Source organism: Mixophyes fleayi (assembly GCF_038048845.1).
Source record: "Mixophyes fleayi isolate aMixFle1 chromosome 2 unlocalized genomic scaffold, aMixFle1.hap1 SUPER_2_unloc_7, whole genome shotgun sequence".
NCBI lineage: Eukaryota > Metazoa > Chordata > Amphibia > Anura > Limnodynastidae > Mixophyes > Mixophyes fleayi.
In genome coordinates, this window is record NW_027445884.1 from 354,764 (window position 1) to 369,331 (window position 14,568).

The 14,568-nt window shown below is 43.5% G+C and overlaps 1 protein-coding gene across 1 annotated transcript in view; it reads right to left on the reverse strand.

The window, feature by feature from the left end:
• LOC142109665 (Fanconi anemia group J protein homolog) overlaps positions 1-6,963 on the reverse strand; it is a 195,754-nt gene extending 188,791 nt beyond the window's left edge. Inside the window, exons 1-3 of the mRNA XM_075193731.1 lie at positions 6,878-6,963; positions 4,514-4,610; positions 3,495-3,606 (exon numbers count right to left, since the gene is read on the reverse strand). Coding sequence (XP_075049832.1) covers positions 3,495-3,606; positions 4,514-4,606 — 205 coding nt within the window. The 5' untranslated portion in view covers positions 4,607-4,610; positions 6,878-6,963. The remainder of the gene's footprint in view (positions 1-3,494; positions 3,607-4,513; positions 4,611-6,877) is intronic.
• Positions 6,964-14,568: the final 7,605 nt, after the last annotated feature.

Genomic DNA, 14,568 nt, shown 5'->3' on the forward strand with positions numbered 1-14,568 from the left:
CTTACGTTCAGGTTGTTTAACAGACCGTTGGGAAGGCCCGTACCAAGTGCTGCTGACCAGTACTACATCACTGAAGGTTGCAGAGAGAGACACTTGGGTCCATTCCACCCACTGCAGGAGAGTCCATAATCCGGAGAAAGTGCAAGACAAAACTCAGACCGACGACATAGAACTGTCACTTGTGAGACCTAAAGCCTGAAGTTGAGACACCTGAACCAGAGACGTTGCCTCAGAACTATTTTTCCAGCGATGGAGTGGCGGTTTTTGTTTTTCTTTTGTTCCAGGATTTTCCTTGTTTTTACTTTTTCTAGGACATTCTATTTTTGTGAAGGAGGATGGAGGACGGAGGAGAGTTCTGGGAGTGATACGGATGAAATGGAGGCCGAAGAAAGGTTAATAGGATACTCTGAGCAGCCCATTATCAAACTTGGTCCAGGGGTTATGAAAAGGTCTGCTAGCTCAGGAACTCGGAGGCAGTGTGAGGGGCTATTGTCTGATGAGTATTGTATCTGCAAGTTCTGCGACTCCCTAGTTGAAGAGAGATGCATCCAACGATGCCAGTCCCCCAGTACTCTGAATATAGGCGGGCATCCTTTGGAGGATTATCACTCCCTGGTGGGTAAGGTGCTAAACCAAACCGAGTGTTGGGTGTGCTCTCACGTGCCTCAAGGGCAGCATTATATAGGACTAGTGCCATTCCCTCTAAACATATCCGAAGTACTCAAATTGAGGGGTGGGAGGCCCATAGAAGGAAGGTACAATAACACTAGGTCCCCTAGTCTGACGCTTCGACAATACTCCATAGGCAGATCTTTGCTGTGCCTAAACATATCTCATGCAAAGCGCCTGGAGAATTGAGAGGCTGACCTAGCAGATCAGACAATGGCTCGCCACCCTCATTTTAGAGGAAGACTCACAAGGTCACTACTAGGCAGGAATGTTGATGGAAGTCACAAGTTAGGGCGTATAACCAAACATAAGAAGGTATCCATTGGAAAAGTCTCTACAGATAAATGTGAAAATGTCATTAATGCCGACACGTGTCTAGAGCAGATGAAGACACTAGGCATGGGTAGTTTTATCAAAACTCTGTGTGATATAATTCATGGGCATACTGTTCCTTATGTTCTCCCTGAGGATGTGTATTTTGTTTGTGGGAGAAAAGCTTATTCCTGGGTGACTCCGAGTTCCAAGGGCTTGTGTTTTCTAGCTAAACTGGTTCCTGAAATCATGACTATTACTCATGAAGAAATGGTTGATATTCACAAGACTACATCACCACCATACATACACACACAGTATGAACACCGTGGCAAGAGAAATAAGATTCCTGGTGAGGAACCCATAGCTACAAAATTGATTAGTGAAACTGCTGGTTTCCAAGTTATGGTTGCTCTAGATCTCACCAGGACCGCTCGGGGAACATTAAACATTAAATATATCCAAGACCTAGCCAAATTAATAGATAATATCACCGAGATGTATGATGACACTTTCAGGTATACTGGAAGGGAGCTACAAGCGTACAAGAAAGAGTTGGTGCAACATAGACTGGTACTAAATTACCTCACCTCTATTACTGGTGGGTACTGTGTGACACTGGCCACCCAGTTCGGTGTCAAATGTTGCACGTACATTACTAATAATACGGATGACCCTAAAGAGGTTATAGACCGGAAGATGGATGAAATTTTGCAGCTGAAATGGGAATTTCGAAAGAGCCATAATTCTTCGTTATATGAGGTCGGGGAAAAGGTGGCGGGTTGGTTCTCATGGTTGAACCCAGCAAAATGGTTCTCCGGTCTGGGGGAGTGGGTACAGGAAATGATTGCGAGTGTAGGTAAGCTCCTTCTCCTGATACTGGGTGTCATCTTAGCAATTGGTTTAGTTGTCAAATGTGTTCCTACTGTGTTGAAGTGTGGAAAATGGTCTCATAGGAGTAACACTGAGAAAGAGACTGAAAGGGTGGTACCAGATACCGAGATCATGGTCTGTGGAGAAGTATTGTATAATCCTGAACTTGAAACGGTGATTGGGTGATAGTTTATTACACTATCAAAGGGTGGAACTGTCAAAGTCAGTAAATTGGATAAAAGTCATTTCAATTAAAGTCTAGCAAACTTGGTTGTCTTTGTCTGAAAAGATGCGTACGGTACGCTATGACGTACAAGGGCACGCTACGGCGTGAAAGGGCGTACGCATCCATTGCACGTGGCAGCAACAGTAATTGGTCTTTTACCATACATTCGCACAAACACGCTTACTTATAAAATAGTACACATTAATGGTAGTTGCAACACAGTCAGTTATGTCGAAATATAGTTGTATTTATATGTTATATCAGAGTTACATGCATATTAGTGAAATACACGGAATGGGTTGAAGGAATAACATCATGAGTGGTATCATAATGAACCTTGTCACATATCCTACTGTTTGGTTTACTCTGCGAGGGAATCGCAGAGTGCATACGCAAGTTATGAATGATAGGGAATTATGAACTACTTAAGACTAAGGAATCTTGGCGGGAAGAGCAGAGCATACCCCCTGCTGAGATGACCCCCTCCTTTGGATTCCTTTGTATGAACTGGCCAATGATGACGACCCCTTGGACCTTCCTGAGACCTGGACCAATAGATGCAAGCTATTCCATCTACATTGTATTACTGTATGTGATTGTGTATATAAGCAGCAGCTTGTGATCCTGAGTGCAGACTTCTTGTCCCCAGACTTCAGGATTGAATGACTGCACTGGATCCAGAGCGCCTGCGATAAGTAACGGCTGTATTTACTATTACTTCGCTTGAGCATATTATTCTACTTATTTGCGAATAAATCTTTGTGCTTTGGAAACACAAATCGAAGTTCGATAATCGTTATTGGTTAGCGACAATACGCACATAACACCTACTAGTATGTGTTTGAACTGTGGGATGAAACCCACACGAACATGGGGAGAACATACAAACACCGCACTGATAGGGCCCATAATCCTAGATGTGTGAGGCACCAATGCTAACCATGTTGCCACAATTATGCTGGTCAGCCAACATAATAATCATTGAGCTCTTTAGTATAATATGGAGGCCTAGAAATGATAGCTGCCTTCTTTCTGACCCAGCATCTGAAAACTCCCACTTCAGGAACTCAAATCATTACACAATTTGAACACCAAAAATCGTAAGTACTGGGAATGTTAAATTAAACAAATGTGAGGTCTAAAAGGACCCCACATATACATTTTTAAATAATGTATATGTGGGAAACAACTTTAAGTCAAAAGTTAACACCAAGGGGTAAATGTATCAAGCTGAGAGATCAGATTCTAGTTATCATTTATTTAGTAAATTCTACAAAATGATAGCTATAATCTGATTGGTTGCTATAGGCAACATCTCCATTTTTCAAACCCGCCGCAAAACTCTCAGCATGATACATTTACCCCCAAGTGTTAACTTCTCAGACACACAACTAATGTAGAAATGAGTACTCACCATACTGAGATTGCTGCCATGCAAGAGCAGAACATAATAATGCTAAACTTTTTCCGCTTCCAGTAGGACTTTCCAACAAACAATGCTGCTTGCAGTTCAATCCTCTCATGATCTGTTGCAGCAAAAAAGTAACATTTCAACAAATGTTTAACATAAAATTTATTGTAATAAAAGCAATGAAATCCTAGTGTATTGGCTAGACTATTTATAAGTTTATAATAGACATGTGACACTAATATAGTGTATGTATACAATCCTTTAAATGGTGTTTGTATAAGTGATAAATGGTGAATTCAGATGTTATTAGTGAAAATATGTGAGTTCTGATCACATTGATGTTCATTAATAAATGGCATGTATTATAAGGCATTGTAAAGTATCAAAAACATTAGTTATAATCTCGGATTTCTGGAGACTTGTGTAAAAACACTTTCCAGCCTCATGCCTTCTACTTGCTGACTTACTTTTATCATTATTATTTACAGTGGGTACTGTATGCCATAGATTGTGGTACTTTTGCACAGAAGGAAATCTGAGATAATCCTGATGTATTCTATTCTGTTATCCCCTTTTATACTACTTCAAGTAAAAGAGAATAACAGAAAACCCACAGAGCTCATGAAATTATAAAGGACTAGTTGACAAGCAAGAATTACAGAAAATCATCATTCTACTTTCTAGGCTAATGACACACAAATGCTCGGTGTCCACATATATTAGCCTAGAGAATGTTATTCTTAGAGAGCAACCATGGGCCATTAGCATTATTAAGGCACAACATTTGAATTCTGTTAATATTTTCAATGACCTCTGTTTCATCTTTATCAATGCAAAACTAGTTAAATTTGATGCACTGCGAGCATTATGAGTAAAAAAAAATCCTCAATCAAAAAACTTTCTAAATATTGTCAGCACATATGACAGTTTATCTATTTTTGAACACTAAAATGATCTCAAAACAAAATAACATGACTAGCATCTGAAGTTTAGTGGTAATTTAAATATATAATGTCACTTACTGAATTCATCATAGCAAGCTGAGAGGGATATGCCTTACATGGGAACAGAATCTTGACTCCACCAATTGTATATTCAGAACATGTGGATGACATATTGCTTAGAAGGCAAAAATAAAAACATTAGAGCATTAAAAAACAAAAAAAACAATGTCTCAATGTTTCTACAGTAAAAAGAAATTTCCCATTTTCATAGTGGCTTCATAGATTATACTTTAAAAGTGCCATAAAATTAATGTAAAGTTGAACTTGTGTTTCATTCAATCCATGTTGCTGAGCATTTAAGGTATTAATTCATTAAAATAAAACGCTTTTAACTCTATACTATACATAAAGTTAGTTATTATTTCTTAGCGCATTGATAAGAAATGATACAGTGTGTCTATTTATTACCATTGTTCAGTCAGGACAGCAGTTCCAATAGGAGCTTGTCACAGTGAACATTTTACTTTACTTACTGGTTCTAAAGGTCTGTGCAGAATATGCGATGAGGAGGCACACAAAGCCTGCTAGGGAGGGATCGAAAGATCCCTCTCCTGCGATGCTCTCCCCATAGGATCATGACTAATGCCATCTTCAGATGTGTTAGCTGTCGGGGTCAAGCTCTGAATTTCAGAGCTTGATACATAGTGCGATAATTTAAGTCCCCATAGACACCTATGGGGACTGGATTTGCGAATCCTATAACAATAAATAGCCTTGTTACTAGCTAATGCAGTAATCCCCTGAAAGCTGCAGTTTTCAGGGGATTTAACCTCTTTGGAAACCGATATATAGGCCCCTGGGTATATTAATTGCTGTTCACTGGTTTATTTGACCTAGTCAATGTATGGTTCATGTATACTTATTTGGTGAGTATTAAGGCAAGTGAAGTTGTAGTTTGTCTCCTGCAAACTAACACGTTCCCCCATGCTTACTTTGAACATGCTCCAAACATGGAGCAAGCCTAAAGTTCTACCAGTAGAGGGAGATTTTTCTTTAAAATAAACAAACCTGAAATATTCTTTTTAAACATAAAAAACCTTGTAAAACTCCAACTGGTCTTTCACTTTCTACAGACCAGTACAACCTTCTGCCAACTGTAAAGAACAGGGATATCTATTAGTGGCTTTTCTAAGCTTTTCTGTGAATACTGATCACTTAAAATCGTAATTTTCTTCTGTATATAATTTCTTGCAAAGGGCCATTAAACCTATAATACATGACATTTGGTAATTAAGTTTAGTGTTTTATATTAACTATTGGTGGTTTGGCAAGTCCATAGCCTTAAACTTTATAATGAACCTCTCTCTTCATGACATTCTTCTCATCCTCCAAGTGGACTACTGTACAACCTCAGATACCCACCTCCATTATCTTCTCCTGCCTGCCACCAATTCATCTGTCACCTGCTGTGTTCTCTCCTGTCCCCAAATCTGTGCTCTCCCTTCACATATCATGACACTTTCTGGCATTTTGTAAGTATTATCCAAAGGACACAAACAACAGAGGTGAGCCCTTAAATTCAGGAGTTTGCAAGTTTCTCCATGTAACTGCATCATTTGGGTAGAAGTTGTGTTGAGGGAGCAGATGCAATTGTGCAGGACACAAGAAACCAGAGGACGTTTCATTTAGTAAAGTAATACAGTAGTGAAATAAAAAGGGTAATTATTTAATCCGAACCATGGAACTTAAATTGATGTAAGGGTTTAAGCAGTAGTGGGTTGGAGGCAGTTATTTTTATTGGGAAAAAGGAAACAATAGTTAAACCATTATATGTAGAAGTATAGACTTGCTTAATACCATTGATGCAGCATTTGCAACATTAAACACTTAACAATCAGACACCTTGTAGCAAACATCAATGTAATCAATATATACAAGACACACCTACACAACAGGCTTAGAAAGATTGCTAGTAATAGCTTTTAATAGGACCCCATATGCGGTCTGATGTATAAAACAGAAATGTATAGGCCAAAGGTGGCGCTATCCCAATCTCCACAAACTTCAACATACATTTTTCATAAAGTTACTATCTTTTAAATCCGATATATCCAAAATATATAAAGGGAGTGGGCATTACCACTTTCTAAATACAGGGTCTTTGCAAACACCAAGATCCCACAGTAATTGTACAGCATGTTTAATATATAGATTATATGAATCAGGTTAGTATAGACTCCACGACAGCATGTACTTGCCACCCACATTATTTCCCTAGTAAACCATTGGGATCTTACCACATAGTTATGTCACACTGTACTCAGTCTCAGTCCAGGGATGGAATACAATGTGACATAACTAAGTGGTAAGATTACGATTGTTTATTAGGGGGATAATGAGGCTGGCCGTGTTAAACATCCCTAGAGGAGGCAGGTGTCATACCTTCCACCGTTGTCGGCACACTACCCGTATACCGCTCTCAACACCCCGGAACCGAAACACGACATACAATTCTTCCCGGGTATATTATGCCACGCCCACCACACTTTTCACAGCCAATCGACAATTTGTTTACAATTCGCCAATAGCTGTGCATCTTCACATAGCATCGACCTGGCAATTTTAATACCGGGCTGTGATTGGCTGGGGAAGGCTAGTGACGCTTTATCTGTGGTTTCTGTAGCTATGTAGATTAACCCCTTCGTGGGCGGAGTTCTTTTGCTCCTTGATGAGAAGAACAATGTCGGATTTTGTGTTGCATTGCAGAAAGCAAATAAAGGGTGATACAGAAGGTTACGGGGGCAGACGTTGTTGTACTATTATATGTACATTGTATTACTCAATTATTTTACAGATATAATTATAGATTTGATTTTAGTAGTTGGTAGTTGTGTAATAGTCATATGGTGTGTTCAGGTTAGTTTAGGTTGCAAGCTGTAAGGTCTGATCTGAGGTAGAACAAGGTTTACATTTTAAAGTTTTTTTAAAAAAAATCGAGGTGGGTAAAGGTTTAATAATGCTAATACTCGGGTTAGTGTTGTGAATATTTGTTTGAGTAAAGACCTCATTTTACAATAGATAAGTGGCTGAGAACTTCCAAAAGACGTATGAGGATTTGGGGGTAATATTTATCTCTTTTGCATTGCCAGCTGACTGGTTTGTGTCAACCTAGTATTCCGGTACCCTGAACTGGGTACAAAATCACCTCGGAAATAATGGGCAAAATAATGGTACGTTATTGTCAAACTCAACCCACGAGACTATAGCAATTTACATGAACACATACCAGTGGGTCACTGCCTTAACCCTAGCATACAACCCAGACTAAAAGGAGCTATTGTCACTGTCCCCTTGGTAGTGCAGTTCTGGCTGCTGAGCCACACGCTTCCGATCCTTTATCAGAGAGGTAGGGATCAAGTCCAATGTCTCTCTGCTTGTTGCAGGCTCATATTGTGATAAAGTCCATGAAGACTTTCTCGAGCAAAATAACATGTGATAAGTCCATGAAGGCTTTCTCGAGCAAAATAACATGTACAAACCAACAAACAGTCCAACAAGAGCCATAGTCAGAACTCTCCAGGCAAGAGAGAGCAATAGGGGGTGATGCTGTCCTTTATGCTCTATTTACTTTCCAAGGTGCCATGGCTTCAGTAGGGCTGATCCTAAATAGCTTTTCTACCCAGTATTGGTGCTTGCTTATCAGGAACTGTCCCCAGTTTCAACCCAGTTCTTTTTTCTCAGATCAGGCTTTTTGCTTCCTGTGCCTGACAGTTAGCAGCTCAGTGAGCTAAGATGAGGCTGTCAATCACCACTCCCCCGCATTCGCCGGCTGCTGTGTGAAGGGTCCGCATCAGCGGTGAAATGGAGCAGATCACCCCCGTGGCCTGCAAATTTCAGTGCATGCGCTGCAATGCCTGTGGTTGATATGCCGACTGGTGGGGGGTGACAGGTGCACAGGAATTTCACTGTGCAGCGCACAGCACGGACGGAGCTGTCTGGAGGGGGGGGGGAATTGGCGGTGCCTCCTTTGCCAGCCCCCCTCTCCCAACGTTCAGATGCCCTCCTAGGAGCCAGGCACAGTCGCCGCAGGCTGTGTCCGTCTTCCTGTGCTGACAGCCAGTTAACTGCAGACACTGCGTGAGGACGGATGGCAGCAGGTAAATGTACCCTCTCCCAGCATGGTACTCGGAGAGGGGGAGTAGTAAATCGCAATATGTCCCCTAAGCTAGGCTGCCTCTTACTAGGGGCAGTTATTAAGAGCTTAGAGGACTGGGTCAGGCTAGGGTTACTAAGGTAGTGAGCCCTACTAGGCACTGGATTAGTTGAGGGGGTTGTCCTGTTGGATGCTTGCCAATCCAGTGCTGGGCCCTGGAGGAGAGGTGTGTTCCTCTACTGCACTTGCTCCTTGGTGGTCTCACACCAGAATAGGCAGCCATTTTACAGCTCCAGCTTGTTTCCTTTTCTGTCCTGAGTCCTGTAAGGTAAAGGGTTGGGGGTTGTTGTTTTCCAGGATTTTGCCTTTTGGTCTGTGGGGCTGTTTTGCAGGCTCACTTTCTATTTTAGATTTGTGTGGTGCCTTTCGTCTATACTGTGTTTATCACACTGTGCCTGTGTGTTTTGTACCTACTGTTAACATCTGAAATAAGGGAAAATCCATGCATGTTAAGGTTAGTGTTACTTCTATGTTGAGTTTCACCTGTGCTGCCTGTAATGTTAAGTTGCAGTCTAGACAGTCATGTGCGCAGCCTGTCAGTCTTCAGTGAGCACACCGTATGAAACAGCATCTTCTGGTTCAGATACGGCGGAACCTGCCTGGGCTCGGTCTCTCTCCAATACTGTGGCTGAACTTGCCCAGTTGGTGTGGTCTCAGGCTGTAGCCGCTCCTTCTAATTCTGCTTCCACTGTGGCGAATGAGATGGGTTCTGGTTTCTCAGTACAAGGTTTGGTTTCGGTCTCTTCATCTTTAGAGAGGATGTTGCAATCTGCTACACCGTCTTCCTCACGTAAGCGCAAGTGGGTGAGGGCACCCCTACAAGGAAATGAGTCAATATTCTGACTGTTCCCAGGAAGAGGGTGAATTTGCGGTGGATTCTGATATGGATGCTCTTTTGTGGCGGAAGAGGTTCATCCTGATCGTCAGAGTGTGGAGGAATTAATACAGGCTGTGCGTCAGGTACTTGATTTTCCTGAAGAAGAGGTTTCTGATGCTGCACAGGCTTCTCTTTTTGCACGCCGGAAAAATAAATCTTTCTCTTTCCCCGTTTCTTCCCTATTGTAAGATTGGTTGGCTGACCCTTGGGCTTTCCCAGATAGAAAATTCCAAGAGTCTCGGCGACTCCAGTCATGTTATCCTTTTCCTCCTGCAGTTTTTGCTAAATGGGAGGCGCCTCCACGTGTGGATACTCCTGTTGCAAGGTTGACCAAGATAACTATGATTCCTCTTCCTAACGCAGCCACTCTCAAAGATGGTACAAACCATAAGGTTGAGGCCGTCGTTAAGTCTATTTTCGTGGCAGTAGGTGCCTCTCTGAGGCTTGCGTTGGCGTGGGTGAACAAGGCTGTAGAACGCTGGTCAGAACAGTTGTCTGAAGGTTTGTTGTCCGGCAGGCCGTCCTCTGAACTGCTTCCATTAGTGGAGCAAATTCAGAGGGCGACAGATTATTTAGGAAAGGCAGCTATGGAGGCGGGACTAATTGGGTCACGTATCTCTGCTTCTGCAGTTTTGGCTCGTCGGACTCTGACTTAAGTCCTGGGAGGCTGATGTTGAGTCTAAAAAGGCTCTTGAAACCATTCCTTTTTCTGGGGGTGTTTTGTTTGGCCCTCAGCTTGACTCTATTATCAGTCAAGCAACGGGAAGAAAGAGCACTTTTCTTTCTGTTAATACGCCCAAACAAAGAATGTCCTGGTTCCGTTCCTCAGGCAGGTTTCAGGGTGAATATTCCTTGGGCCAATCTTCCAGGGGCCAGTCATCTGGTTTGCAGCATGGGCGTCAGGCCTGGTCTGCTCGACGTCCAGCATTTTTATCCTCCACGGTTGCAGTAGTGGGAGTCCGTCTACTCTTGTTCAGGGATCGGTGGTTTCAGTCTACCACCGATGTCTAGGTATGGGGAGTGGTGGACCGGGAATACAAGATTAATCTGCTTGGTCTTCCTTCCAGACGGTTCTTTTCCACAGGGCTTCTCACTTGTCCATGAAAGCGATTGGCTTTACGAGAAGCAATCCAATCCCTCCTCTCTTCCGGAGTGATTATTCTGGTGCCAGATTCTCAAAAAGGTTTGTGTTTTTATTCCAACCTTTTTCTTGTGCCAAAACCAGACAGCTCATTCAGACCCATTCCGAATCTAAAATCATTGAACACTCAGGTCAAAGTGCCCAAGTTCAGGATAGAATCTTTGCGCTCAGTCATTCACGGCATGGAACAGGGAGAGTTCATGGTGGCTCTAGACATCAAGGATGCCGATCTCCATGTTAATATCTGGGAGGGTCATCAGTCTCTTTTGAGATTTGCAGTTCGGTCAGAGCACTTACATTTTCAAGCTCTTTTCGGTCTGGCCACGGCTCCGCGTATCTTCACCAAGATCATGGCAGTATTGGCTGCTCTGCTAAGGTCCAAGGAGATTACAATCATCCCTTACCTGGACAATGTTCTTTTAAAGGCAGAATCTCCAGAAGTACTTTAGTCGCATATCCAAGTAGTGATCCATACTCTAGAATCTCACAGTTGGATTCTCAACTTCAAAAAGTCCAAGTTGATCCGATCCCAGTGGATTATATTTTTGGGTCTTTTATTCGACACCCGACAACAACGGGTGTTCTGACCTCAGGACAAGATTCTAGCTCTACAGAAGATGGTGAAATTTCTGTTGACGGCAAAACAGCCCTCTGTGCAGTTTGCTCAGTTTCATGCATGGCAGTTCCAGTTCAAAAACAAAATCTCTGCAGGGAACGCGGAGGGTGGGGGGAGGGGGGGCGTCTGTCTTCACGCTTGTTTTCAGGGCCTTTGGACTCCAAAGGAATCCAGGTTTCCAATCAATGTCTTGGAACTGCGAGCAGTGTTTCATGCTCTTATGACTTTGCAACGCTTGCAGGGAAGGCAATTGAAGATTCAGTCAGAAAATGCCACAGCAGTGGCATACCTCAATCATCAGGGCGGCGCCAAGAGTCCCTTGGCCATGAGAGAGACACACAAAATTTGTCTGAGCGCCGAAGCTCACGTTCCGGCGCTCATACCATCTTTCCTCTAGGAATAGAAAATTGGGAAGCAGATTTCCTAAGCAGGCAGACACTGCATCCAGGCGAATGGTCCCTCCATCCGGAGGTGTTTCGTCAGTTGGTGGAACGGTGGGGTCAGCCGGATGTCGACATGATGGCATTTCGGTTGAACCACAAGTTCCCCCTCTTCTGTTCCCGCGCAAGAGATCCTATGGCTGTCGCAGTAGACGCCATGTCTGTCCCTTGGAGGTACCACTTAATGTATCTTTTCCCACCGGTAGCCATGCTCCCACGGGTGTTAAAAAAGGTAAAGAGAGAGGGTGTTCCAGTCCTTCTAGTAGCGCCGGATTGGCCGCGGAGGGCCTGGTACACTGACGTGCTCTCCATAGCAGGAGCTTGGTCGTGGCGTATGCCGCTACGCCCAGACCTATTAACTCAAGGTCCCTTTTGTCATCTAGGTTTACAACGTCTGGCGTTTGAAGCCATGAACCTGCGAGCTAAGACTTTTGCGAACGTGTGGTGCAAACCATGCTTCGGGCTCGTAAATCGGGTTCTGCAAAGATCTATCATTGAGTCTGAAAGACATATATTGGCTGGTGTGAAGAGAAAGGGTATCCTATTTCTTCTTTTCGCTTGGCCAGTTTACTTAGGTTCTTGCAGGACGGATTGGATGCAGGTTTGCACCTTAGTTCTTTTAAGGGTCAGGTGTCAGCCCTTTCGGTCTTCTTTCAAAGAAGATTCGCTGTCATACCTGATGTGCACACTTTGATTCAGGGAGTGCTCCATGTACAATCTCCATACGTTCCTCTGGTAGCACCATGGGATTTAAATTTGGTGTTGAATGCTTTACAGCATCCGCCTTTTGAACCCTTGAATACAGTAGAATTAAAATTTCTGACCTGGAAGATGGTCTTCCTTTTGGCCATATCTACGGCAAGAAGAGCTGCTTTATCTTGCAAGTCTCCTCTTCTTGTTTTTCATGAGGATAGGGCAGTTATTCGAACCAAACCCTCTTTCCTTCCTAAGGTTGTGTCTAGATTTCATTTAAATCAAGTGTCACTCGCCGGGGTATCGGGCGGCTCACCCGACCCCCGGCAAACTTACCTGATTCCGGCGCTCCGCTCCGTCGCATCTTGGATTCAGACCCGCAACTTATAAAACCTCTGCCTACATCCCTATTGGCCAGGCAATCTTGGCGCTCAATACAAAATACACCTCCTCTAAACACTCAGTGCCTGTTCCTCAGTTGCCTTTTGGTGCCTAGACCTGGCTTCTCTCCTTCCTGTCTATCTTGTCTACAGAGCTTACGCTTCAACCAAGTACCTGCTATTCTACTTGTCTACAGAGCTTACGCTCAAAGTACCTGCTTTTCTACTTGTCTACAGAGCTTACGCTCCAACCAAGTATCTGCTATTCTACTTGTCAACAGAGCTTACGCTCCAATCAAGTACCTGCTATTCTACTTGTCTACAGAGCTTACGCTCCAACCAAGTACCTGCTATTCTATTTGTCTGCAGGGCTTACGCTCCAACCAAGCACCTGCTATCTTGCCTGCTTGTCTACAGAGCTTACGCTCCAATACCTGCAGATCCATCCTCGTCCTACGGAGCTGATGTTCCTTCAGCTGTTCCGGTATTTCATCGCTATTGACTGTCCCTTGTCTCCTGATTTCCCAAGAGGGTCTCGCTCAGTACTCTAGCAGGAGCCACGACCTGCGAACAGACCCAGCTAAGACCATACTGCTTTGCGGCGGTTCCTGGTGAACACCGTCTGCTCGTTAGACTCCGCGCCCTGTTGGAGTAGCACTAAACTGTACGGACCCTAGGATTCGCATCGTAAAGACCTGCTATCGCTTGAGACCGTGAGATCAAGACACTGTCATTCCTGCCCTAACCAATTCTAGGTCTTCGGAAAACGATGATTCTATTCATTATCTCGATGTGGTCCGAGCCTTGCACAAATAGGTGCGAAGGTATCAGAATGTAAGCAAGACTGAGGATCTTTTGATTCTCTATGATGCTCACAAGAGAGGCTGGCCAGCTTCTAAGGCGACTATTGCTAGGTGGAATACGGCTGTTATCCGTCAGTCTTATAGTGGGGCGCGGGAGCCTGTCCCAGATAATCTGCGGGCACACTCTACAAGGTCTGTATGTGCTTCCTAGGCAGCCCGCCATGGTGCCTCCAGGGAACAGCTGTGTAGGGCTTCCATGTGATCTTCTATACACACATTCACTAGGTTTTACAAGTTTAATATCTTTGCATCCAAGGATGCAAGTTTTGGAAGGAAGGTGCTTTGTGCCGTTTATTCTGAGCGAACCCTCCCGTGAGTCAGCTTTGGTTTGTCCCCCAAAGGAGGATAGAGAAAATGGGATTTTTATACTTACGTAAAATCCGTTTCTCTTAGTCCATTGGGGGACAGCAGGCGCCCACCCTAAATGCTCTTTCTCCTACTGTTTGTCTTGTTGTTAAGAGAATGTTGTTTCTTTTTTTTTTATTCTCTTTTCTTGTTTTCTCTCTATCTCCGCTTTCTGTGGGCTTGGTTAAACATAAACTGAGGCTAGCAGGAAGTGGGGTATAGAGGGGAGGAACTAGGGCTCAGTTAAACAGAATTTTAAAGTGCCAGTTTGCCCTGTCCCTACTCTATAACTCAATGTCCCCAGTGTCCCCCAATGAAATGGATTTTACGTAAGTACAAAAATCCCATTCTCCCTCAGTAGGATCGGGCAAGAGCAGATGCCAAGTGAGCTTAACCTTTATTTTTATTATGCCAGGCAGCTCCCTCTCACCAAAACATGTATATCATTCCCTGCTTTATTACAGTTTCGCCAGCAAAATTTGTTTGGTTAGGTCACATTTTATGTCTGGTTGAGGTTAGATACAATCTGTTTTATAGTTTAATCATCATCTGAGTCAAAAAGTGC